The 26,867-nt window shown below is 47.9% G+C and overlaps 1 protein-coding gene across 1 annotated transcript in view; it reads left to right on the forward strand.

Annotated features, from left to right (window-relative positions):
• Nucleotides 1-26,867, forward strand: part of LOC121576399 (inactive serine protease PAMR1-like) — a 69,906-nt gene that overhangs the window by 14,304 nt on the left and 28,735 nt on the right. The window contains exons 2-3 of the mRNA XM_041889501.2: nt 23,408-23,584; nt 26,474-26,599. Of these exons, the coding sequence (XP_041745435.2) occupies nt 23,408-23,584; nt 26,474-26,599 (303 nt within the window). The remainder of the gene's footprint in view (nt 1-23,407; nt 23,585-26,473; nt 26,600-26,867) is intronic.

Genomic DNA, 26,867 nt, shown 5'->3' on the forward strand with positions numbered 1-26,867 from the left:
AATTAACAGCATTCTCACGTAGGTGTTCCTTTTGTCCAGGTAGGAAAGGGCAGTGTGGAGTGCAATATAGATTGTGTCATCTGTGGATCTGTTGGGGCAGTATGCGAATTGGAGTTGGTCCATGGTGTCTCGGATGATGATGTTGGTTTGAGCCATGACCAGACTTTCAAAGCATTTCATGGCTACAGATGTGAATGCTACAGGGCGATAGTGATTTACACAGGTAACCTTCGCGTTCTTGGGCACAGGGACTATGGTGTACTGCTTGAAATATGTACTGTAGGTATTACAAACTGGGTCAGGGAGAGGTTGAAAATGTCAGTGACGACACTTGCCAGCTGGTCAGCACATGCTCTGAGTATGCATCCTGGTACGGAGAGAGTGATCACACAGTCATCCAGAACAGCTGGTGTTCTCATGCATTTCAATGTTGCTTGCCTCAAAGCAAGCATAAAAGGCATTTAGCTCATCTGGTAGGCTTGTGTCACTGGGCAGCGAGTGGCTGGGTTTCCCTTTGTAATCAATGATAGTTGGCAAGCCTTTCCACATTCCTTGAGCATCTTGCATTGTCTTCTCTGTGTGCTTAGGGTCGTTGTCCTGTTGGAAGGTGAACCTTTGCCCCAGTCTGAGCCCCTGAGCGCTCATCTTTCCCTCGATCCTGACTAGTCTCCCTGCAGCTGAAAGACAACCCCACAGCATGATGCTGCCACCACCATGCTTCACCTTAGGGATGGTGCCAGATTTCCTCCAGACGTGATGCTTTTCAGGCCAAAGAGTTCAATCTTGGTTTCATCAGACCAGAGAATCTTGTATCTCATGGTCTGAGAGTCCTTTAGGTGCCTTTTGGCAAACTCCAAGAGGGCTGTCATGTGCCTTTTGCTGAGGACTGGCTTCCATCTAGCCACTCTACCATAAAGGACTGATTGGTGGAGTGCTGCAGAGATGGTTGTCCTTCTGGACGGTTCTCCCATCTCCACAGAGGAACTCTGGAGCTCTGTCAGAGTGACCATCGGGTTCTTGGTGATCTCCCTGACTGTCACAAGCTAGGCTTGAACTCAGGTCTCAGATGTGGAGAGTTGGGTGTTCTACCCCTTAGCCACAGAGGAGGTATAGTAGGACCCAAACGAAACACCCAAGGCAATACTCCAGGCAAAGTAGGTTTAATATAAAAAAAGGTATTTCTTTGCACTTCAAAAATAATCCAACAAAAGTTCTTCTCAGAAAGAGGTATACTAACAGAGGTACAGTAAACAAAACAGGAGGACAAAACAAAATAACTCCACGAGGGAGAAAAAACAAAATAAAGATAACTTAGAAAAGCTTACTCGGAAAGACTCTGTGGGACACAGCAGGAGACACATAGCCAGGACTCAAACACCAAGTGAGGAACAAGGGGAAAAAACACAGCTAAAATACTCTAGGGGGAAACAAGGCACAGGTGACCTGGATAAAGCTAATAAGGACACACGAGGAAGAACTAAGGCAGAGGGGAACACAGATGACCTCTAGAGGCCCGGAGACAAACAGGAGGCAGGAAGCTGACAGGACCCCCTCCTCTAGGAACGACTCCTGACGTTCCTTCCAGAACACCCTGGCCTCAGGGTGCGAAACTCTCGGATCAAACCTGGGTCCAGGATGTCCTTGGCTGGAACCCAGGAGCGCTCCTCTGGCCCGTAGCCCTCCCAGTCCACCAGATACTGCAGAGAGTTCTGGACCCTCCGGGAGTCCAGTATCCGGCGCACTGTGTAGGCTGGCTGGCCGTCAATGATCCTGGGAGGTGGCGGGGGGCCTGCGTGGGGGGCAAAGGGAGAAGACAAGACAGGTTTTAGTAGTGAAACATGGAAAGTGGGGTTAATTCTAAGGGAGCGAGGGAGAACCAAACGATAAGAAACAGGGTTAACTTTTCTTGCTATGCGGAAAGGGCCGATGTACTTCTGGGAAAGCATCTTGGATTCGACCCGGAGGGGCAGGTTCTTGGTGGCCAACCAAACTCTCTGACCAGCTCGGAAACTAGGGGCCGTCCGGCGGCGGCGATTAGCCTGACTTTGGTATCTCTGGGAGGTCCGAAGGAGGGTCGCCTGGCCTTCTTCCAGGTCCGCCTACAGCGTTGGACAAAGCGCTGGGCCGAGGGAACACCAACTTGCGCCTCTTCCTCTGGAAATAATGGAGGGGGTGTATCCGAACTGGCATTCGAAGGGGGACAATCCGGTGGCTGAGGACTGGAGGGTGTTGTGGGCATATTCAGCCCAAATGATATAGGTGGCCCAAGACGTGGGATTACTGGCCGCCATACACCGCAGGGTGGTCTCCAGATCCTGATTAATCCGTTCCGTTTGGCCATTAGACTCTGGATGGAACCCAGACGATAGGCTGGCTGTGGCCCCAATAAGCCTGCAGAAGGCCCCCAAAACCGGGACGAGAATTGGGGACCTCGGTCGGAGACAACGTCCAGGGGAATACCAAATATCCGGAAGACATGGTTCATGAGGAGCTCAGCAGTCTCCTTGGCCGAGGGCAGCTTGGGCAGGGGAATAAACCGGGCAGCCTTAGAGAACGGGTCAACAACCACTAGGATGACTGTGTTGCCCTGGGATGGAGGAAGTCCCGTAACAAAATCCAGAGAAAGGTGTGACCATGGCCTGCGAGGAACAGGTAAGGGATGGAGCAGTCCCTGGGGTCGCTGTCGTGTCGACTTTCCCTGGTTGCACACAGGGCAGGCCCCAACATAGACCTGCACGTCCTTCTTGATGGACGGCCACCAAAACCGCCGCTGGAGGAATTCCAGTGTGCGAGCACTACCCGGATGGCATGTCAAGGGCGACTCATGACCCCACTGCAAGACGCGGGCCCGAACAGAGAGAGGAACGTACAGGCGTCCGGCAGGACCACCGCCTGGATCGGGCTCATGGACAAGGGCCTCTCGTACCCCTCTTTCTAGTTCCCACTGAAGAGGTGCGACGATCCTAGACCTCGAATAATCGATGCCAAGGGCTTCTCTTGTATCTCGGGAGAATAGGCTCGAGACAGGGCATCCGGCTTGACGTTCTTGGTGCCAGGTCTGTAAGACAGGAGAAACTGGAATCGATTAAAAAAAAGGGACCATCGTGCTTGCCGAGGGTTCATCCGCTTTGCCTGTTGGAGATATTCCAGGTTCTTGTGGTCTGTGAGAACCTGGAAAGGATGCTGAGCCCCCTCAAGCCAATGGCGCCACTCTTCCAAGGCCAGTTTTACCGCAAGCAACTCTCGATCCCCCACGTGGTAGTTACGCTCGGCCTCAGACAGGCGGCGAGACATGAAGGCACAAGGGTGTAATCTCCCATCCTCACCCCTCTGTGACAGGACGGCTCCCACCCCCACCTCTGAGGCGTCCACCTCCACCACGAAAGGTCTTTCTGGGTCAGGGATCACCAGAATCGGAGCAGAAGTGAAGCGGCGCTTGAGATCCTCGAAGGCCCCTGCTGCTTCCGGACCCCAGTGAATCTTGGTCCCTCCTCCCTTGGTAAACGTCGTCAAGGGGGCTACCACAGAGCTGAAATTCTTAATGAACTTCCGATATAAGTTAGAAAAGCCAATGAACCGTTGAACCTCCTTGACCGTGGCAGGTGTGGGCCAGCTGTGGACCGCTTTGACCTTCTTGGGATCCATCTCTAGGTGGCCGGGAGTGACAATAAACCCGAGAAACTGAGTCTGGGAAACATGAAACTCACACTTCTCAGGTTTAACGTAGAGGTGATTGTCAAGGAGCCTCTGGAGAACCCTGCTAACATGCCCCTCATGCTCCTTCAGTGACCTCGAGAAGATGAGGATATCGTCCCAGGTACACGAAGACGAACAGATTAAGCATATCCCGGAGAACATCATTAATCAGGGCTTGGAATACTGCGGGGGCATTGGTGAGCCCGAACGGCATCACCCGATATTCATAGTGCCCGTGGGCGTGTTGAAGGCCGTCTTCCATTCGTCTCCTGGCCGGATCCGCACGAGATGGTAAGCATTGCGGAGATCCAGTTTAGTAAAAATGGAAGCCCCTTGAAGCCGCTCAAAAGCAGTGGCCATGAGAGGAAGGGGTATCGATTCCGAACCGTGATCTTGTTGAGTCCCGGTAATCAATACAAGGCCTAAGACCCCCGTCTTTCTTTTCAACAAAAAAGAAGCCTGCCCCAGCCGGGGAAGTAGAGGCACAGATGAGGCCGGCTGCCAAGGACTCCTTAATGTAGGTGTCCATAGCTGAGTGCTCGGGGGAGGATAAGGAAAAGATCCGACCTCTAGGAGGGCAGCAACCAGGGAGTAGATCAATGGCACAGTCATACGTGCGGTGAGGCGGTAAGGAAGTAGCCCGGGACTTGCTGAACACTGCCTTGAACCGATGGTAAACACTGGGGACTCGGGAGACGTCAACAGACTCTTGAAACTGGGTACTAGGGGCTGAGGGACTCTGAAGCATGCAGGTGAGTTGGCAAGTGGGACCCCAGCTTAGAATGGTGCCAGTAGGCCAGTCGATCTGGGGATTATGTCTGCATAGCCAAGGGTGACCCAGGATAATAGGATACTCGGGGAGTCAATGAGATAGAAGGTCTCCTCCTGCTGGTGTTGAAAGATGGTAAGTCGCAGGGACTGAGTCGCCTCTGTAACCTTTCCTGGTTCCAGAGGTCTGCCATCTAAGGCTGTAACTGCCTGGGGTTGAGGAAGTAGTTGGGTAGGGATCTTAAGTTCCTTAGCCAAGGTTAAATCCAGGAAATCACCTGCGGCACCGGAATCAATCATAGCCTGGACCCGATGCTGGTGGCCCTTCCAGGACAGAGTGGCTGGGATAGCTAAGACAGCGTTAGTAGGAGGAGCTCTAATTTTCCCCCATCACAGCCCTCCTGTAGCTAGGCGGGGACAGGCGTTTCCCGAAAGCTCGGGGCAAGTGGAGCGGAAGTGGCCGGCAACCCCGCAGTAGAGGCACCGACGTTCCCTCATGCGACGTTCCCTTTCGTTGGGAGAAAGCCTGGAACGGCCTAACTGCATGTTCTCCGGGGAATCCTGGAGCAGTTCAGGAGCCGGGGAAGCTCTGAATGACGGAGCCCAAACAGGAGAAACAGAGCTGCTCAGAGGAACTTGGGACTGAGACCCCTGGCGGCGAGCCGTTCTCCGCTCTCTTAGACGATTGTCCAGGCGGATGGCCAAGGCTATGAGGGACTCGAGATCCCCAGCTGGTTCTCGGGTGGCTAACTCATCTTGAAGGGGCTCAGATAACCCTCCCTGAAAACAGACCCTCAGCGCTTCATCATTCCATCCGCTCCTTGCTGCTATGGTCCGGAATTCAATGGCAAAATCTGCCGTGCTCTGGGGACCCTGACGGAGAGACAGTAGGCGCTGGAAGCTTCCCGCCCACTGACAGGATGATCGAACACCCGCTTGAACTCTTCTACAAATGCAGCGTAGGAGTCACAACAGGCCTCCTGGGACTGCCACACCGCAGAGGCCCAGGAGAGCGCCTTGTCTGAAAGAAGGGTAATGATGTAGGCAATCTTGGAACGGTCGGTGGGAAAACTTGAGGGTTGGAGCTCGAAGGTGAGGGAGCATTGGGTGAGGAAACCCTGGCAAGAGCTTGGATCCCCAGAAAAGGGCTTGGGAGGTGGTAGTCGGGGCTCCGCCGATGGAGAAGGCCTGTCGTCACTGGGGGTGACCTGGAGTAAGGGGAAGGACCAGGGAGGCGTTCAAAGAGCTGGCGGAGGGAACTCATCATATCGGCCAGGAGTTGAGAATGACTAGCCATCAGCTCTTCCTGTCGGCTGAGAACGGCTTCATGGCGCTGGAAAGATGCCTCATGTCGAGCGATCACCGCCAACAGGTCCTTGGAACTGAGTGTTTCTGGGTCCATGATTGACTTGGTGTTTCTGTCACAAGCTAGGCTTGAACTCAGGTCTCAGATGTGGAGAGTTGGGTGTTCTACCCCTTAGCCACAGAGGAGGTATAGTAGGACCCAAACGAAACACCCAAGGCAATACTCCAGGCAAAGTAGGTTTAATATAAAAAAGGTATTTCTTTGCACTTCAAAAATAATCCAACAAAAGTTCTTCTCAGAAAGAGGTATACTAACAGAGGTACAGTAAACAAAACAGGAGGACAAAACAAAATAACTCCACGAGGGAGAAAAACAAAATAAAGATAACTTAGAAAAGCTTACTCGGAAAGACTCTGTGGGACACAGCAGGAGACACATAGCCAGGACTCAAACACCAAGTGAGGAACAAGGGGAAAAAACACAGCTAAAATACTCTAGGGGAAACAAGGCACAGGTGACCTGGATAAAGCTAATAAGGACACACGAGGAAGAACTAAGGCAGAGGGGAACACAGATGACCTCTAGAGGCCCGGAGACAAACAGGAGGCAGGAAGCTGACACTGACCAAAGCCCTTCTCCCCCGATTGCTCAGTTTGGCCGGGCGGCCAGCTCTAGGAAGAGTCTTGGCGGTTCCAAACTTCTTCCATTTATGAATGATGGAGGCTACTGTGTTCTTGGGGACCTTCAATGCTGCAGAAAGTTTTTGGTACCCTTCCCCAGATCTGTGCCTCGACACAATCATGTCTCGGAGCTCTACCGACAATTCCTTCGACCTCATGGCTTTTTTTTTGCTCTGACATTCACTCTCAACTGTGGGACCTTATATAGCCTCCCGAGTGGCGCAGTGGTCTAGAGATCCTGGTTCGAATCCAGGCTCTGTCGTAGCCGGCCGTGACCGGGAGACCCATGGGGCGGCGCACAATTCGTCCAGGGTAGGGGAGGGAATGGCCGGCAGGGATGTAGCTCAGTTGGTAGAGCATGGCGTTTGCAACGCCAGGGTTGTGGGTTTGATACCCACGGGGGGCCAGTATAAAAAAAATTATAATAATGTATGCACTCACTAACTGTAAGTCGCTCTGGATAAGAGCGTCTGCTAAATGACGTACATGTAAATGTAATAGACAGGTGTGTGCCTTTCCAAATCATGTCCAATCAAGTTTTAGAAACATCTCAAGGATGATCAATGGAAACAGGATGCCACTGAGCTCAGTTTCGAGTCTCATAGCAAAGGGTCTGAATGCTTATGTAAATAAGGTATTCCTGTTTTTGCTTTGTCATTATGGGGTATTGTGTGTAGATTGATGAGAACATATAATAATTGAATATATTTTAGAAAAAGGCTGTAACGTAACAAAATGTGGAAAAAGTCAAGGGGTCTGAATACTTTCCGAATGCACTATACAGTAGTGGGAATTCTTATAAGCGTACGGATTAGCGTTCTGCTCCCGCAGTTCTAACCTTTAGCTCAGTGTGGATGTTGCCTGTAATCCATGGCTTCTGGTTGAGATATATACGTACGGTTACTGTGGAGACAACGTTGTCGATGCACTTATTAATAAAACTGGTGACTGATGTGGCAAACCCCTCAATGCCATCAAATGAATCCCGGAACATATTCCGGTCTGTGCTAGCGAAACAGTCCTTTAGCTTCCGTATTTATGTTTGAGTTTTTGCTTGTAAGCAGGAATCAGGAGGATAGAGTTATGGCCAGATTTGTCAAATGGAGGGCGAGGGAGAGCTATGTTTGAGTCTCCATGTGTGGAGTAAATGTGATCTAGAGTTTTTCGCCTCTAGTTGCACAGGTGACATTCTGGTAGAAATGAGGTAAAACGGATTTCAGTTTTCCTGCATTAAAGTCACTGGCTACTAGTAGTGCCGCCTCTGTCTGAGCATTTTCTTCTTTATTTATGGCCCTATACAGTCTTAGTGCCAGCATCGGTTTGTGGTGTTAATAAACAGCTACGAAAAATATAGATGAAAACTATATTGGTAAATAGTATGTTTACAGCAGGGGTTTTCAACTCTTACCCTACGAGGTCCGGAGCCTGCTGGATTTCTGTTCTACCTGATAATGAATTGCACCCACCTGGTGTGTCAGGTCTAAATCAGTTCCTTATTATAGGGGAACAATGGAAACAAGCAGTGGAACTGGCTTCGAGTTCCAGAGTTGAGTTTTGAGGGGTCTACAGATTATCATGAGCTATTTTAAATCAGGCGAACAGAACCTCAAGACTTCATTAATATTATAGATTGTGCACCAGTTGTTATTAACAAGAGACACACACCACCCCCCTTGAGTTTTCCCGATGTTGCCGTTCTGTTCTGCCAATGTATAGAAAAAACAGCTAGATCTATATGTTTGATGTCCTTGTTCAGCCACGACTCAGAGAAACATAGGATATTACAGTTCTTCAGATCCCGTTGAAAGGATAGTCTCGAACAGAGCTCGTCCAGTTTATTCTCCAGTGATTGCACATTTGCCAATAGAACAGAGGGTAGCGGCTGTTTATCTAGTCGCCGACGTAGTCTCGCCAGGTATCCCGCACGCCGGCCTCTATAACGCTGACTCTTCCTTTTTTGAGTGTCGGGGAATTGGGCCTAGTCCAAGATTAGCAGTATGTTCTTTGCCGCCGACTCATTGAAGTAGAAATCCAGAAACTATTTTCAGTCATAGGAAACGATGGCGGAAACGTTATGTAAAAAAAAAGTTACAATCAGCTGAAAAAGAACATACTAAATAGCACAATTGGTCAGGAGCCCGTAAAACGGCTGCTATTCCCTCCAGCACCATTCTCTCTCGCTCTGTCTCTTTATTCAGTATAAACACTGAATATAACACCGTCTGGAGGTATTTGCCCCAAGGAGGCATAGACCAACAATAAACGAGGCAAGGGATAGTATTCACCCATGGTACTCCTGAGATTGTATTATATAAGATACATTATGATATGCTGTAGTGTGTTGTATGATATGACAGGAATGTACTTGGGGCAGCTTATCAATACCACTTGAGACATTACAAAGCATGACTTTCAGCATCTCTAGAGGCCGGAGACGACGTGTCAATAGATATGATGACAATGCCAGACCAGCCATAAAACCTGTTGACCCTCTCTTGTAGTTGCCCTGTAGGCCAATAAAAATCAGTTCCCACCGCATGCCAAATCAGCGTGGTATACTAGCCTAATTTATAGGCCAGTTAAACTGTCACTAAGCAGAAGGAGACCGCCGACACCTCAACACCCCAAGAGGATCCTCAGTTCACTGACAATCCGATTATTTAGTGATAGTCTGAGCCCTGACTAGTTCAGGTATTCACATCAGTAACCCACCCATGATGTATATGTACCAGAACTTGGTTGACAAATGGTGTAGTGAATCTACAGCGACAGCGGTCAATTAAGCAATAATGACAACATTGATTGCAATTTAATGACACAGAGTCTCTAATTTGATAACACCAAGCCTTATTCTTATGTAATCCACTTCATGCTCTAATTATAGCAAAGAGGATGACTATTTGACAGTTTCTACCCTTGCGTCTGTACCGCTGTACACTGCTGTACAGTATTTCAGTGAGTGTAAGCAGACGTGAGTCTGGGTGGATGAAGTCCAAGCCAATAACTACGGGGGCTAGATTAGTCTACCCAGACACTTAACAGATCCCATACAAATCACAGGATGCACTAAGTCACTGTCGCCTCCACCATGGCTCCCCTCCAGACTTCTGCTGGTGGTGCACTTAGTGCCGAGCTCCACACAAACAATATGAGACAAGGACAAAGTAGACTGTCTACTTTTTATAAAAGCATGGGTTTATTGTTGCCACTTCGCAGTCCAACTTAGGTATATGAATAGAAAAACAGACTGGATACGTGGAAGGTATTTAGCCACTGCTGGAGGGAAAATGGTAGCTTCTTTATTCTTAAAACTTAATGCTGTAAAGCTGAGAAGTGTTGGCTTTAAACAATAGACACAAACAGGTCGGAGACTAAGTTTCCTAACCCATGGGCTTGTTGGTTATTATGTTCATTCGTGCCTCTGATGCTGTCTGGTTGAATGCATGTGTAATTGACTCCAGTAACAATGCTGGTGAGGCTGGCCGAATGCAGAGCTTTGTAAAATGTCCCTGCATGTTCTATGTAAACAACTCTCCATACCCCCCTCCTCTCTTATGCCCTCTCTCTCGGTTTCTCTCTCTGTCTGTCTATCTCTCTCTCTCTTTCTCCCTCTCAGTTTCTCTCTCTGTCTGTCTGTCTGTCTATCTCTCTCTCTCTCTCTTTCTCCCTCTTGGTTTCTCTCTTTGTTTGTCTGTCTATCTCTCTCTCTTTCTCCCTCTCGGTTTCTCTCTCTGTCTGTCTATCTCTCTCTCTTTCTCCCTCTTGGTTTCTCTCTCTGTCTATCTCTCTCTCTCTTTCTCCCTCTCGGTTTCTCTCTCTGTCTGTCTATATCTCTCTCTCTTTCTCCCTCTCGGTTTCTATCTCTGTCTGTCTATCTCTCTCTCTCTTTCTCCCTCTCGGTTTTTATCTCTGTCTGTCTATCTCTCTCTCTCTTTCTCCCTCTTGGTTTCTCTATTTGTTTGTCTGTCTATCTCTCTCTCTTTCTCCCTCTCGGTTTCTCTCTCTGTCTTTCTATCTCTCTCTCTTTCTCCCTCTCGGTTTCTCTCTCTGTCTGTCTGTCTGTCTGTCTGTCTGTCTGTCTGTCTGTCTCTCTCTCTCTTTCTCCCTCTTGGTTTCTCTCTTTGTTTGTCTGTCTATCTCTCTCTCTTTCTCCCTCTCGGTTTCTATCTCTGTCTGTCTATCTCTCTCTCTCTTTCTCCCTCTCGGTTTCTCTCTCTGTCTGTCTGTCTATCTCTCTCTCTCTTTCTCCCTCTTGGTTTCTCTCTTTGTTTGTCTGTCTATCTCTCTCTCTTTCTCCCTCTCGGTTTCTCTCTCTGTCTGTCTATCTCTCTCTCTTTCTCCCTCTTGGTTTCTCTCTCTGTCTGTCTGTCTATCTCTCTCTCTCTTTCTCCCTCTTGGTTTCTCTCTCTCTCTCTCTGTCTGTCTGTCTGTCTATCTCTCTCTCTCTCTGTCTCCCTCTCATTTTCTCTCTATGTGCTTTACTGCAGACACACAGTAAAAGCTGAAGACACAAAACAATGCGAAAGAGATGAGTAGGGATGAGAACAAGAGCACTGGGCCACATGTGCCTTTGAACACATAAAACCATCAGGGGGGTATTGAAGGGGAGGGACAGGCTTGTTGAGGAAGGGGCTACTGGTTACATAAGCAATAGCTCAACATCATCATACTGGAATCATACTGGAATTCTGAGGTCATAGACATTATGACAATGATAGATTCCCTGTAAAGACTACCTTCCCTGTTCTCACTGGAGTAAAACATTTTCTATAGGTTGTTGTTTTACATTCAACATAACCCTTATTTTCAGGGTTACCACAGCAATAATATGTCAGCAAAAGAAGAACCGATCCAAAACAAACTGAATTGCGAAATCACTCATTGAGCTTTCCAAACAAAGTATGACAGCAGTGCAATTGAAATGACTGTCCTCACTTATAATACCGCACCGATAATACATTTGACCTGGCCTCTTATGCAATCTATTCTCTGAGTGATGTAAATAGTATGCCATTCCTGAACTGTCCTTGGATGGCAGAGATGAGATTGAGATTCTTAAGGAGAAGTGCAGATCTCCCCTGGAGTAGGATATCATTTATAAGTTGATTAATGTTACAGAACCAGAGAGATGTGAGGATTGTAGGGAGGGATATCTAACGGCATTCCAGGACATCGCCTGTACAGCTCCTGTCCAGCTGACTGTCCACAAACAGCCTCTCACAGATTAATCAAAGCATCAACACCAACTCACATACAGTGGGGAAAAAAAGTATTTAGTCAGCCACCAATTGTGCAAGTTCTCCCACTTAAAAAGATGAGAGAGGCCTGTAATTTTCATCATAGGTACACGTCAACTATGACAGACAAAATGAGAAGAAAAAAAAACAGAAAATCACATTGTAGGATTTTTAATGAATTTATTTGCAAATTATGGTGGAAAATAAGTATTTGGTCAATAACAAAAGTTTCTCAATACTTTGTTATATACCCTTTGTTGGCAATGACACAGGCCAAACGTTTTCTGTAAGTCTTCACAAGGTTTTCACACACTGTTGCTGGTATTTTGGCCCATTCCTCCATGCAGATCTCCTCTAGAGCAGTGATGTTTTGGGGCTGTCGCTGGGCAACACAGACTTTCAACTCCCTCCAAAGATTTTCTATGGGGTTGATATCTGGAGACTGGCTAGGCCACTCCAGGACCTTGAAATGCTTCTTACGAAGCCACTCCTTCGTTGCCCGGGCGGTGTGTTTGCGATCATTGTCATGCTGAAAGACCCAGCCACGTTTCATCTTCAATGCCCTTGCTGATGGAAGGAGGTTTTCACTCAAAATCTCACGATACATGGCCCCATTCATTCTTTCCTTTACACGGATCAGTCGTCCTGGTCCCTTTGTAGAAAAACAGCCCCAAAGCATGATGTTTAAACCCCCATGCTTCACAGTAGGTATGGTGTTCTTTGGATGCAACTCATTATTCTTTGTCCTCCAAACACGACGAGTTGAGTTTTTACCAAAAAGTTATATTTTGGTTTCATCTGACCATATGACATTCTCCCAATCCTCTTCTGGATCATTCAAATGCACTCTAGCAAACTTCAGACGGGCCTGGACATGTACTGGCTGAAGCAGGGGGACACGTCTGGCACTGCAGGATTTGAGTCCCTGGCGGCGTAGTGTGTTACTGATGGTAGGCTTTGTTACTTTGGTCCCAGCTCTCTGCAGGTCATTCACTAGGTCCCCCCGTGTGGTTCTGGGATTTTTGCTCACCGTTCTTGTGATCATTTTGACCCCACGGGGTGAGATCTTGAGTGGAGGCCCAGATCGAGGGAGATTATCAGTGGTCTTGTATGTCTTCCATTTCCTAATAATTGCTCCCACAGTTGATTTCTTCAAACCAAGCTGCTTACCTATTGCAGATTCAGTCTTCCCAGCCTGGTGCAGGTCTACAATTTTGTTTCTGGTGTCCTTTGACAGCTCTTTGGTCTTGGCCATAGTGGAGTTTGGAGTGTGACTGTTTGAGGTTGTGGACAGGTGTCTTTTATACTGATAACAAGTTCAAACAGGTGCCATTAATACAGGTAACGAGTGGAGGACAGAGGAGCCTCTTAAAGAAGAAGTTACAGGTCTGTGAGAGCCAGAAATCTTGCTTGTTTGTAGGTGACCAAATACTTATTTTCCACCATAATTTGCAAATACATTCATTAAAAATCCTACAATGTGATTTTCTGGAATTTTCTTTCTCAATTTGTCTGTCATAGTTGACGTGTACCTATGATGAAAATTACAGGCCTCTCTCATCTTTTTAAGTGGGAGAACTTGCACAATTGGTGGCTGACTAAATACTTTTTCCCCCCACTGTACTCCCCTGTGTGTGTGTGTGTGTATGCATGTGTGTGTGTGTGTGTGTGTGTGCGTGCGTTTACTGTATGTATACTGTGTGTATGCGTGCGAGGGCAGGTGTGTGGTGCTTAGATTGGGGGGCAGGCTAAAACTTCCTAACATACTGTTGAGGTTGTTACCATGGAGAAACAGCTCTGCATAGCAACATGACTTTGGGTCAGAGGAAAGAGCCAGAGAGCTCCTAAATCGATTTAACAGTTCAGGCCTCATTGGCTGCAGTTACAGCTCATATGTGACATATGAAAACTGGGAACATTTATGTTGAAGTCTTAAATGCAGGGAGGAATTAGTGAGAGAGAAATAGAGAGAGAGAGAGAGAGAGAGAGAGAGAGAGAGAGAGGGGGGAGGAAAGAAGGATATTATGATTGGAGCGGTGGTGGTAGGGAATGTGTAGAATGCTCAGAGAAGAGAAGAGTGTAACGTGATGATTACACGGTGCCAAGTCTGAAGCCTCTCTCTGTCTCTCTCCCCTCTTTCTCCCTCTCTCTTTTTTCTCTCGCTCCCCTCTTTCTCCCTCTCCATCTCTCTCTCTCTCTCTCTCTCTCTCTTTCCACATTCACCTCAGAAGGATTTCCACTTGTCTCTGCTCAGACTTCTCCATAGTTACATAATGAAAACTATTCAGTTTAAAAGGACCTCAGATCAAATCAATTTCCGACTAAAAGTTCCTCAGATTTATTGAGTACCAACCTAACACATGGAGAGAGGGTCAACATTAGTGCTGCCAGCCTGCCACATAATTCAATATCGTTTATGATTAATGATTGGATTCAATAATGTATTTGCCATCTTGCAACACTTGATCGTTAAGGTACTGTATTTGCCATTACCAAATTAATGATGTCTAATGTAGTACAATATGACAAAACACTCACAGATGAGCAGGCAGAGGATGAACACATGAATAGGGAGGCTGCATCCACATGGCTGCAACCATATGGTTGGATTCAACATCTGGGCGCTGTATGGTGGTGACTCATTCTCACGAATGGTAGTTACAGTCTTGTCCCATCGCTGCAACTCCCGTACGGACTCAGGAGAGGCAAAGGTCGAGGGCCATGCATCCTCCGAAACACGACCCTGCCTAGCCGCACTGCTTCTTGACACACTGCTGGCTTAACCCGGAAGCCAGCCACACCAATGTGTCGGAGGAAAGACCGTACAACTGGCGACCGTGTCAGCGTGCATGCACCCGGCCCGCCACAGGTGTCCCGAGAGCGCGATGGGACAAGGACATCCCGGCCGGCCAAACCCTCCCCTAATCCGGACGATGTTGGGCCAATTGTGTGTCGCCTCATGGGTCTCCCAGTCGCGGCCGGCTGCGACACAGCCCTGGATCGAACCTAGATCTGTAGTGGCGCCTCAAGAACTGCAGTACCGTAGACTGCTGCGCCACTCGGGAGGCCCTAAATACTCCTCAGTTTCATCAGCTGTTTGGGTGGCTGGTCTCAGATGATCCTGCAGGTAAAGAAGCCAGATGCGGAGGTCCTGATGGCGTGGTTTCACGTGGTCTGCGGTTGAGGCCGGTTGGACGTACTGCCAAATTCTCTAAAATGACATGGCGTCTTATGGTAGAGAAACTAACATTCAATTCTCTGGCAACAGCTCTGTAGGACATTCCTGCAGTCAGCATGCCAACTGCACGCTCCCTCAAAACTTGCGATATCTGTGGCTTTGTGTTGTGTGACAAAACTGGACATTTAGAGTGGCCTTTTATTTTCCACACCACAAGGTGCACCTGTATAATGATCATGCTGTTTAATCAGCTTCTTGATATGCCACACCTGTCAGGTGGATGGATTATCTTTGCAATGGAGAAATGATCAGTAACAGGGATGTAAACACATTTGTGCCCAACATTTGGGAGAAATAAGCATTTTGTGCATATGGAAAATTTCTGGGATCTTTTATTTCAGCTCATGAAACATGGGACCAACACTTTACATGTTGCATTTATATTTTTGTTCATTATAGATACTACAGTCTAATTTCCAAATGATCTTGCCTTTCCAAAGTTGTAGAATCCCTGACTAACTTTCAGCTAAGGACTTTTTAAACTTCTCACTGTGATGAGTGTGATAGAAGGAGTCAGCCGCAGGAGGGGTATCACCGAATGCAGAGTTTATTCCGTCGTACACAAATAGCGCTGGATAGCGACAAACGAAACAGGCACAGGGGAAAATCTACCCTGGCAATAAAAGGTAACGGTAGCTCCAACAATAACAGGCACAGGGGAAATATCTACCCCGGCATTAACAATGTACGAGTAGCTCCACCGAGCTACACAACTCTCACGAATAAACAATCACCCACAAGGACAAGGGGGGCAGAGGGAACACTTATACACAGACTAATGAGGGGATAAGAACCAGGTGTGTGTGATTTACAAGACAGATGGAATGATGAATAATGGAGCGGCAGAGGAGACGGAGCAGGGTGAGCCGGATGGCGTCGGTGGAAATCCTGCAACAGGGAGGGATCAAGGATATCCCTCACCGGGACCCAGCACCATTCCTCCGGACCGTACCCCTCCCACTCCACGAGGTACTGAAGGCTCCCCACCCAACGCCTCAAATCCAGGATGGAATGGACAGAGTACGCCGGGGTCCCTCTCGATGTCCAGAGGAGGTGGATGAACCTCCCGCACCTCAGACTCCTGGAGCAGACCAACCACCACCGGCCTGAGGAGAGACACATGAAACAAGGGGTTAATATGGTAATCAGGGGAAAGTAATAACGTATAAGTGACCTCGTTGATTCTCCACAGGACTTTGAATGGCCCCACAATTTGCGGGCGGAGGGGCAGATTCAAGGGTCGAAAGCCAGATCCCCCTGTACGAAGACCGTGGCCTCACTGCGGTGACGGTCAGCGTTGGCCTTCTGACGATGCACGGCACTCTGGAGGTGAACGTGGGCAGCGCCCCACGTCTCCTCCGCGCGCCGAACCCACTCATCCACCGCAGGAGCCTCGGTCTGGCTCTGGTGCCATGGTGCCAGAACCAGTTGGTAACCTAAAACACATTGGAATGGCGTTAGGTTAGTAGAGGAGTGGCGGAGAGAGTTCTGGGCATATTCTGCCCATGGCAAGAACACCGACCACTCCCCCGACCAGTCCTGGCAGTAGGACCGCAGGAACCTACCCACATCCTGATTTACCCATTCCACCTGCCCATTTGACTCGGGGTGGAACCCAGAGGTCAGGCTGACCGAGACCCCCAGACGTTCCATGAACGCCTTCCAAACCTTGGACGTGAACTGGGGACCTCGGTCGGACACTATAACCTCTGGCACCCCGTAGTGCCGGAAGACGTGAGTAAACAGGGCCTCCGCAGTCTGCAGGGCCATGGGGAGACCAGGCAGAGGAAGGAGGCGGCAGGACTTGGAAAAGCGGTCCACAATGACCAGGATGGTGGTGTTACCTTGGGAGAGGGGAAGATCAGTCACGAAATCAACACTAACGTGAGACCATGGTCGTTGTGGAACTGATAAAAGTTGTAACTTACCCACTGGGAGGTGCCTAGGTGCCTTACTCTGGGCGCACACGAAGCAAGAGGACACATACACCCTCACGTCCTTAGCCAAGGTAGGCCACCAGTACTTTCCGATCAGGCAGCGCACAGTACGACCGATACCTGGGTGACCAGAGGAGGGTGACGTGTGTGACCAGTAGATCAGCCGATCACGGATAAGAGCAGGCATGTACAGCAGCCCAGCTGGACACAGAGGTGGAGATGGATCTGTGCGTAATGCCTGCTCTATATCCGCGTCCATTGCCCATACTAACGGCGTCACAATGCAGGAGGCCGGGAGTATGGGGTGTTGTCTCTGGGCCTCTCCTCTGTGTCATACAGCCAGGAACAGTGCATCTGTCATCACGTTCTTCGTACCCGGAATGTATGACAGTGTAAAATTAAACCAGGTGAAGAATAGGGCCCACCTGGCCTGACGAGGATTCAGCCTCCTCGCTGCCCAGATGTACTCCAGGTTACGGTGGTCCATCCAGACGAGGAAAGGGTGTTTTGCCCCTTCGAGCCAATGCCTCCACACGGTCAAAGCTCGGACAACAGCCAACAGCTCCCGATCACCAACATCGTAGTTCTGCTATGCCGGGCTAAGATTCTTAGAGAAGAAGGCACAGGGGTGGAGCTTGGGTGGCGTGCCCGAGCGTTGGGATAGGACAGCGCCTATCCCTACCTCGGACGCATCCACCTCCACTACGAACGGTAGTGATGGATCGTGGTGGGCCAGTACCGGGGCTGAGGTGAACAGACCCCACAGTCTCCTGAAGGCCAGGTCAGCCTCAACAGACCAGCAGAGCCGGGACGGCCCACCCTTCAACAGGGATGTAATGGGAGCTGCGACCTTACCAAAGCCCCAGATAAACCTCCGATAGTAGTTGGAAAAGCCAAGGAAGCGCTGCACCTCCTTAACCGTGGTTGGAGTCGGCCAATTACACACGGCTGAAATGCGATCTTCCTCCATCTCCACACTTGAGGTGGTAAAGCGGTATCCGAGGAAGGAGACGGACTGCTGGAAAAACATACCTTTATGGCAAGGCAGAGAAGTGTAATTTTCCAACAGTCGGGCCAGCACTTTGCGAACCAGGGACACATGCTCGGCGCGCGTAGCGGAATACACCAGGACGTCATCGATGTAGAACACCACACTGCAACCAAGCATGTCCCGAAACACCTCATTCACAAAGGACTGGAAGACGGAAGGAGCATTCATCAAACCGTGGGGCATCACCAGGTATTCATAATACCCCATGGTTGTGCTGAATGCTGTCTTCCACTCATCCCCCTCCCGAACACGTACCAGTTTGTATGCACTCCTGAGATCTAGTTTAGTGAAGAAGCGCGCCCCATGCATTTACTCAATCACTGAAGGAATGAGGGGGAGAGGATAACTAAACCTTATAGTCTCCTTGTTCAGTGATCGATAATCAATGCACGGGAGCAGACCGCCGTCTTTGTTCTTCACAAAGAAGAAACTCGAGTAGGCGGGTGAAGTGGAGGGACGTATATACCCTTGGCCCAGGGAAGTATGTTTCCATAGCCTCTGTTTCAGCCTGTGACAGGGGGTACACATGACTCCTGGGAGGTACAGCGTCTACCCGAAGGTTTATCGCGCAATCCCCCACCCGATGAGGTGGTCATTTTGTTGCCTGTGTCTTAGAAAACGCATGCGCCAGATCATGGATTTCGGGGGGAATGCACACAGTGGAGGTACCGTCTGGACTTTCCACCGTGGTTGCACCAACGGAAACACCTAGACACCTACCCTGACACTCTCGCGACCACCCCGTGAGAACCCCCATGAGAAGGTGGGGTTGTGGAGTGCTAGCCAAGGGATACCTAATACCACAGGGAAAGCAGGAGATTCAATAATCGAAAAAGTAACCTGCTCACGATGAGTCTCCTGGGAGATCATGGTGACTGGTACTGTGACTTCCTTTACGAACCCAGACCCTAATGGTCGACTATCAAGTGCTCTGATGGGGAGTGGAATGGATAGGGGAACCAATGAAATGCCTTGACGGCGTGAGAATGCCCTGTCCATTAAGTTCCCAGCTGCTCCTGAATCGACTAGCGCCTTACACTGGGGAACTACCATGTGATCGGGAAAGTGGATAGGTAGGGTACAGTGCGCAGCAGAGGGCTCTGAACGAGTGTGGGTGTTCGATACCTGGGGTGATACGAGAGTGCCCTGCCTGCCGCCTCCAGGCCCAAAATAGCGTTGACTACGACGTGTGGTGTATTGTCCCTTCGTGCCACCAGAATGGCACTGTCGCTGTCGTCCTCTGCTCTCTCGGACGGCGGCTCCACCCATCTCCATCCGCTCGGGATCCGAGTCGTCCGGGGTGGAAATGGGCAGACCCCTACCAGGACGTCCTCTGGCTACCAGCAGGTTGTCCAAACGGATGGCCATGTTCACCAGTTTCGTGAAAGACAAAATGGTGTCCCGGTAGGCTAGCTCCCGTCGGATGTCCTCCCGCAGATGGCACTGGAAATGGTTGATCAGGGCCCGCTCGTTCCACCCGGACCCCACTGTCAGAGTCCGAAACTCCAACGCGAAGTCCTGCGCAGTCCTCGTTCCCTGCCTCAGGTGGACCAGCCGCTCACCCGCCTCTCGACCCTCGGGCGGTTGATCGAAGACTTCCCGAAAGAGGCGAGCAAACTCCCTGTAGTCCTCCAACGCGGCTCCGTTCCAAACCGCATTTGCCCACTCCAGGGCTTTCCCAGAGAGGCAGGAAACGAGGACGGACACCTTCTCCCGCTCCGATGGCGCCGGCCTGATACTGGAGAAGTAAAGCTCCAGTTGGAAGAGGAATCCTTGGCAGTACACCGCCGTCCCGTCGAACGCCTGTGGTCGGGATATCTGGATCCCTCCGGGTGCTGGGGTGTAGGTGGCTGGATCCGGTTGGCCAGCTGGTCTCAACAGATCGGGTCCTCTCCTCTCCAGGCGTTGGACGACCTGAAGAACTTCCCCCAAGCTGGCCATCATCGTGGAATGCTCCTGGACCCATGCCACGATTCCAGGCATGCGCTCTTCTCCCGCTGACTCCATAGATGGTGGGTGATTCTGTGATGAGTGTGATAGAAGGAGTCAGGCGCAGGAGGGGTATCACCGAATGCAGAGTTTATTCCGTCGTACGCAAATAGCGCTGGATAGTGACAAACGAAACAGGCACAGGGGAAAATCTACCTTGGCAATACAAGGTAACGGTAGCTCCAACAATAACAGGCACAAGGGAAATATCTACCCCGGCATTAACAATGTACGAGTAGCCACACCGAGCTACACAACTCTCACGAATACTCAATCACCCACAAGGACAAGGGGGGAAGAGGGAACACTTATACACGTACTAACGAGGTGATACGAACCAGATGTGTGTGATTGACAAGAAAAGACAAATGGAATAATGAATAATGGAGCGGCAGTGGCTAGTAAGCCGGTGACGACGAACGCTGAAGCCTGCTCGAACAAGGAGAGGAGGCAGCCTCGGCGGAAGTCGTGACACTCACTCTATTCTTAATGTGCACCAATCCGATTTTAGACCTGGACATTAGACCTGGACATAGCACAGTTTCAGGTGCTACACTTTTTTTAGATGACGTGTTAAATTGCTTTGATCATAAAAATCATTGTGCTGCCTTATTTATAGACCTTTCCATAGCCTTCAATAGTGTTGACCATCACATTCTCATTCAAAGGTTGACTGAAATAGGCCTGGATCAGGCTTCTTGCAAGTGGTTTGAAAATTATCTGCCAGACAGGACTCAATGTGTGATCTCTGATGGTCTAGTTTTCTGGATATTACAAAAGGTGTACGGCAGAGGTCGGAACTGGGACCTGTTCTCTTTACTTTTTTTTATAAATGATACTGGTCTATCTGTTAAAACTTGTAATATTCATCTGTATGCAGACGACACTGTCATGTATGCCATTGCCCCAACTGTTGAACAGGCTATGTTAGAGCTCCAATCTGACCTTGTTACCCTACAGAAAGCCCTGGTTGGTTTAAAACTTGTACTTAATGCAAGCAATATTAAATACATGTTGTTCTCTTGTTCTCACAAGAATGTTTCAGATGGACTACATATTTATTCATTGGATGGTTCTCCCATTGATTGGGTTCCCGCCTATACATATCTGGGCATCTGGATTGTCAATGAATAGATCTAGTCTCTCCCTAAATAGCAGGAAGCAGATTGTACAGTCGACTTTCCTGGCAGTTCTTGATTATCATGACACCATTTGCCACATTGCAGTAGACTCTACTCTTAAATCTTTGGATGCGGTCTACCATAGCCCCATTCGTTTTATAACTGGTGACAGTTTTAATACTCACCTCTGCATCCTGTATCAAAAGGTTGGCTGGTCCTCATTAAAGTCCCATAGATCAATTAATTACTCCTTTTTTGTTTACAAAGCCCTACTACAAAAGCTTCCAACTTACCTAACTTCTTTGCTAACGTATAAAATAATGAGATACCAAACCCGTTCACAGGGTTGGTTAACTTTTCAGATTCCTTGGGTCTCCATGAATTAGGTGAATCCGTTTTTAGTCTTCACGCTCCACATTTTTGGAATCACTTACAAAATTCCTTACAATTGGATTCCCTGGTGCCACTAGGGCATTTTCAAACTCTGATGATAAATTAGTTCACTGAGGTGTGCAATTGTGTTGATTGATTGCTTTAATAACTTGTGTATGATGTCTGTGATGTTAGTGATGTTCTAATGTATTGTACTTGTTATTGTATCTTGTTATACAGTGAGGGAAACAAGTATTTGATCCCCTGCTGATTTTGTACGTTTGCCCACTGAAAAAGAAATGATCAGTCTATCATTTTAATGGTAGGTTTATTTGAACAGTGAGAGACAGAATAACAACAAAAAAATCATGAAAAACACGTCAAAAATGTTATAAATGTATTTGCATTTTAATGAGGGAAATAAGTATTTGACCCCCTCTCAATCAGAAAGATTTCTGGCTCCAAGGTGTCTTTTATACAGGTAATGAGCTGAGATTAGGAGCACACTTTAAAGGGAGTGCTCCTAATCTCAGCTTGTTACCTGTATAAAAGACAACTGTCCACAGAAGCAATCAACATTTTACATCTACATTTTAGTCATTTAGCAGACGCTCTTATCCAGAGCGACTTACAGTTACTGAGTGCATACATTTTCATACTGGCCCCCCGTGGGAAACGAACCCACAACCCTGGCGTTGCAAGTGCCATGCTCTACCAATTGAGCTACAGGGGACTACTATCAATCAATCCAAACTCTCCACCATGGCCAAGACCAAAGAGCTCTCCAAGGATGTCAGGGACAAGATTGTAGACCTACACAAGGCTGCAATGGGCTACAAGACCATAGCCAAGCAGCTTGGTGTGAAGGTGACAACAGTTGGTGCGATTATTCGCAAATGGAAGAAACACAAAAGAACTGTCAATCTCCCTCGTCCTGGGGCTCCATGCAAGATCTAACCTCGTGGAGTTGCAATGATCATGAGAACGGTGAGGAATCAGCCCAGAACTACATGGGAGGATCTTGTCAATGATCTCAAGGCAGCTGGGAATATAGTCACCGAGAAAACAATTGGTAACACACTACGCCGTGAAGGACTGAAATCCTGCAGCGCCTGCAAGGTCCCCCTGCTCAAGAAAGCACATATACATGCCTGTCTGAAGTTTACCAATGAACATCTGAATGATTCAGAGGAGAACTGGGTGAAAGTGTTGTGGTCAGATGAGACCTAAATCGAGCTCTTTGGCATCAACTCAACTCGCAGTGTTTGGAGGAGGAGGAATGCTGCCTATGACCCCAAGAACATCATCCCCACCGTCAAACATGGAGGTGGAATCATTATGCTTTGGGGGTGTTTTTCTGCTAAGGGGACAGGACAACTTAACTGCATCAAAGGGACGATGGACGGGGCCATGTACCGTCAAATCTTGGGTGAGAACCTCCTTCCCTCAGCCAGGGCATTGAAAATGGGTAGTGGATGGGTATTCCAGCATGACAATGACACAAAACACACGGCCAAGGCAACAAAGGAGTGGCTCAAGAAGAAGCACATTAAGGTCCTGGAGTGGCCTAGCCAGTCTGTGGGACAAAATCCCTCCTGAGATGTGTGCAAACCTGGTGGCCAACTACAAGAAACGTCTGACCTCTGTGATTGCCAACAAGGGTTTTGCCACCAAGTACTAAGTCATGTTTTGCAGAGGGGTCAAATACTTATTTCCCTCATTAAAATGCAAATCAATTTATAACACTTTTGACATGCGTTTTTCTGGATTTTTTTGTTGTTGTTCTGTCTCTCACTGTTCAAATAAACCTACCATTAAAATTATAGACTGATCATTTCTTTGTCATTGGGCAAATGTACAAAATCAGCAGGGGATCAAATACTTTTTTCCCTCACTGTATATATATTTTTTATTTTACTTCATGGTCCTTGCTCTCAATTGGGCTCCCCTGATTAAAATAAAAGTTAATAAATAAAAATGTATTTGACCCAGGTGTGCTGGTTTGTTCCCAGACTACAGGTACCTGTATAACCACTGCCCGGGCCCAGAGTGGAATGTCATGTGTCGGGGCTGCTGTGAGTATGATGTCATCCGCTGTAAGTGTCCCCTCCAGGGCACCCCTGTTGGCTACGCTGTGCCCTGCTGCCGCAACGCCCTCAACGAGTGTGACCCCTGCATCATCCACCCAGGTAAACCTGTCCAAGACCATCATGATGGCTCAAAACCTGGGGAGTGCTTCTCCATTTAGGTTATTTTATCTGGTAAACCCATGGAGGACTGGTTGAATGCACACTGTGTATTAGATTTTATTAACAACAACATGGTCAGATACATGTAGTTACATTATGTCTTAGTGCTGGATTTGTTAATACATGTTTAATTTGCAAGTACACACAGTGTGGAGGAGGCCATTCTACCAGTACATTTCTGAAACGTCTGCCCTGTACCGTACCCGTTAGATCCAGTGTCATGTCTTGACTGATGTTGTAGTCTATATTCCATCTGCCTTTAAGGCTGTCTTATAAGCCTGGCAGACATACAATAGCAGTGAGGTTGGGCCACCTAGAGTGAAATGCAGTGAGTTTAGGCCAACCACATTAGAGAGAGATACCTAACCCTGATTATTTTCCAGAAAATAGCGAATTAATTACATTCGCTTTCGTTGAGGGCATCCCTTTATGTTTGCTCTCCTGTTGTGTATTTACTCTGTGTGGGAGGTGTGTTGGCAATAACAAAGTTAATACAGCATAAATAACCTAAGAGAAAACACATTGCTCAAAAGGCACAATGCGTAGTTATTATATTTCACCACAAGTTGTTGCAAGACTTGTTGACCTATGGGAATATGCTAATCCTTTTACTTTATGAAAATATGTTGTTTGTCTGTTCCAACTTCACATCATACTCTTCATACTACACACTGCACCACAGGCGTGAGGGATCACAGATGGGTCTCCTATTCCTAAGATGCACATGCGTGCACGCATGCATGCATGCACGCACGCACACACACACACACACACACACACACACACACAAACACACACACACACACACACCTTGTTGTTCTCCATCACCTGGACTTGCATTTTTTCACAGCTTGCATGTCCTCACATTTTCTGTAAGCCTATAGATATAACAGCTGCTTATGATCAAATACATACTTGAACAATCATTTTTACAGTAAAAGTCTGAAGTATGCACTTATAAAGGACTTTTCTTGTAAATCGCATACAGTAAACCCTTTTCCATCCCTCTCTAGCCTTATGTGTACTGCATGTAGACGGTGGAGGAGACATGGTAAAGTCATGTAATTTTTACACTGATACCTGTTGGCGTTTATATGTCCTGCTGCTGTCTCCCTGACGTCCGTCTCCCTGACACCCTGCCTGTCCTCAGGATGTCTGCAATACAGAGCACCACAGAACCTCCAATGTGAAAATGTATCCTATCTGAAACTCAGTCCTTCTGGGGGTTTTCTGGACATTTCTATTTTAGGAAGCTGTTTTTTTCTGTTCTGTTACCCTGTTACAGTGGAAGAGGAGCCTGATGAGTTTAGCAGGTCTGATGTAAAGATCTAACAGGCACCAAGGGGAATGCAGTAGGGGTATTGGACCGATTGAAGCCGTCAATAGTAATTGGGAACGGGCAAACCAAGATTGTGGCTGAATGCATCACACGTACAGTGCCTTCAGAAAGTATTCATAACCCCCATTTATTGAAAATAAATTACATAAATATCTAATTTGCATAAGTAGTCACACCTTTGGCGGCGATTACAGCTTTGAGTCGTCTTGGGGATGTCTGTATCAGCATTGCACATCTGGATTTGAGGATTTTCTCCCATTCTTCCTTGCAGATTTTCTCAAGCTCTGTTGAGTTAGATGGGGAGTGGCTGTGCACAGCAAGTCTTTAAACATATTTTCAATGGGATTCAAGTCTGGGCTTTGGCTGTGCCACTCAAGGACTTTCACATTCCTGTTCTGAAGTAATTCCAGCATTGTTTTGGCTGTATGCTTGGGGTCATTGTCCTGTTGGAACATAAATCTTCGCCCCAGTCTAAGGTCGTTTTCAGGTTCTCATCAGGGATTTGCCTTTATTTGCCTCCATTCATTGTTTCCTCTATCCTTACAGTCTCCCAGTCAATGCTGCTTAAAAGCATCCCCCATAGCATGATGCTGCCAACACCATGCTTCACGGTAGGGATGGAGTTAGACGGGTGATGAGCTGTGCCTGGTTTTCTTCAGACATAGCGCTTTGCATTCAGGCCAAAGAGTTCAATTTTTGTCTAATTAGACCACATAATTGTATACCTAAGATGTGTCTATGTGTGTCTGCAGCCACTACTAATAGCATGTGGTGTTATTTTATATGTGTATGTATAGTTTATGCTCTGACATGCACTGTCAACCGTGGGACCTTATATAGACAGGTGTGTTTCTTTCTAAATCATGTCCAAACAATTGAATTGGCCACAGGTATACTCCAAGTTGTAGTGACATCTCAAGGATGATCAAAGGAAATTGGATGCACCTGAGCTCAATTTGGAGTGTCATAGCAAAGGGGTGTGAATACTTAGTGGTCCTCTGTAGCTCAGCTGGTAGAGCACGGCGCTTGTAACGCCAAGGTAGTGGGTTCGATCCCCGGGACCACCCATACACAAAAATGTATGCACGCATGACTGTAAGTCGCTTTGGATAAAAGCGTCTGCTAAATGGCATATTATTATTATTACTTATGCAAATTAGATATGTCTGTATTTCATTTTCAATACATTTACAAAAATGTCTAAAAACATGTTTTCACGTCATTATGGGGTATTGTGTGTAGATGGGTGAGAAAAAAATAAATTTAATCAATTTTAAATTCAGGCTGTAACACAACAAAATGTATAATAAGTCAAGGGGTATGAATACTTTCTAAAGGTACTGTATGGTGAAGAGGTTTCAGACGTTTCAGTGTTCAGTCAGCGCTTTCTACTTGATGCTGTGCCGGCTCCATCTTTCTTTCTATTTAACCTCTCAGTCTTTGTCTCTCTTACTCCACCCATTTCCCCTCTCTTCTTCTCTCTCTCTTAGGTTGCAGCATATTTGAGAACTGTAAGCGGTGTAACAACGGGACGTGGGGCCCCAGAGATGATTTCTTTGTCAAGGGGAAGTACTGTGCTGAGTGTCGACCCGGCTGGTCAGGCGGTGACTGCTTGAGTGAGTACACTCCTTCTCACATATTCCTTTACCCACATTACCTCCCACCATGGCTACGGGTAAAATGTGCCCTTCACTACAGATCTAGGATCAGATTACCTTATTCCCCCAGTTCTAACCAAAACCATTAAGGGGATGAAGAGTATCTGACCTTGTATCAGGGTTATAAGCAACTTCTACTAGCTTCCCTTTCATGCCTCTATAGGCATATACCATACTGTACCTACAGTGGTGCAGCGGTCTAAGGCACTGCATCTCAGTGCTTGAG

The sequence above is a fragment of the Coregonus clupeaformis genome, chromosome 11 (assembly GCF_020615455.1).
Source record: "Coregonus clupeaformis isolate EN_2021a chromosome 11, ASM2061545v1, whole genome shotgun sequence".
Classification (NCBI taxonomy): Eukaryota; Metazoa; Chordata; class Actinopteri; order Salmoniformes; family Salmonidae; genus Coregonus; species Coregonus clupeaformis.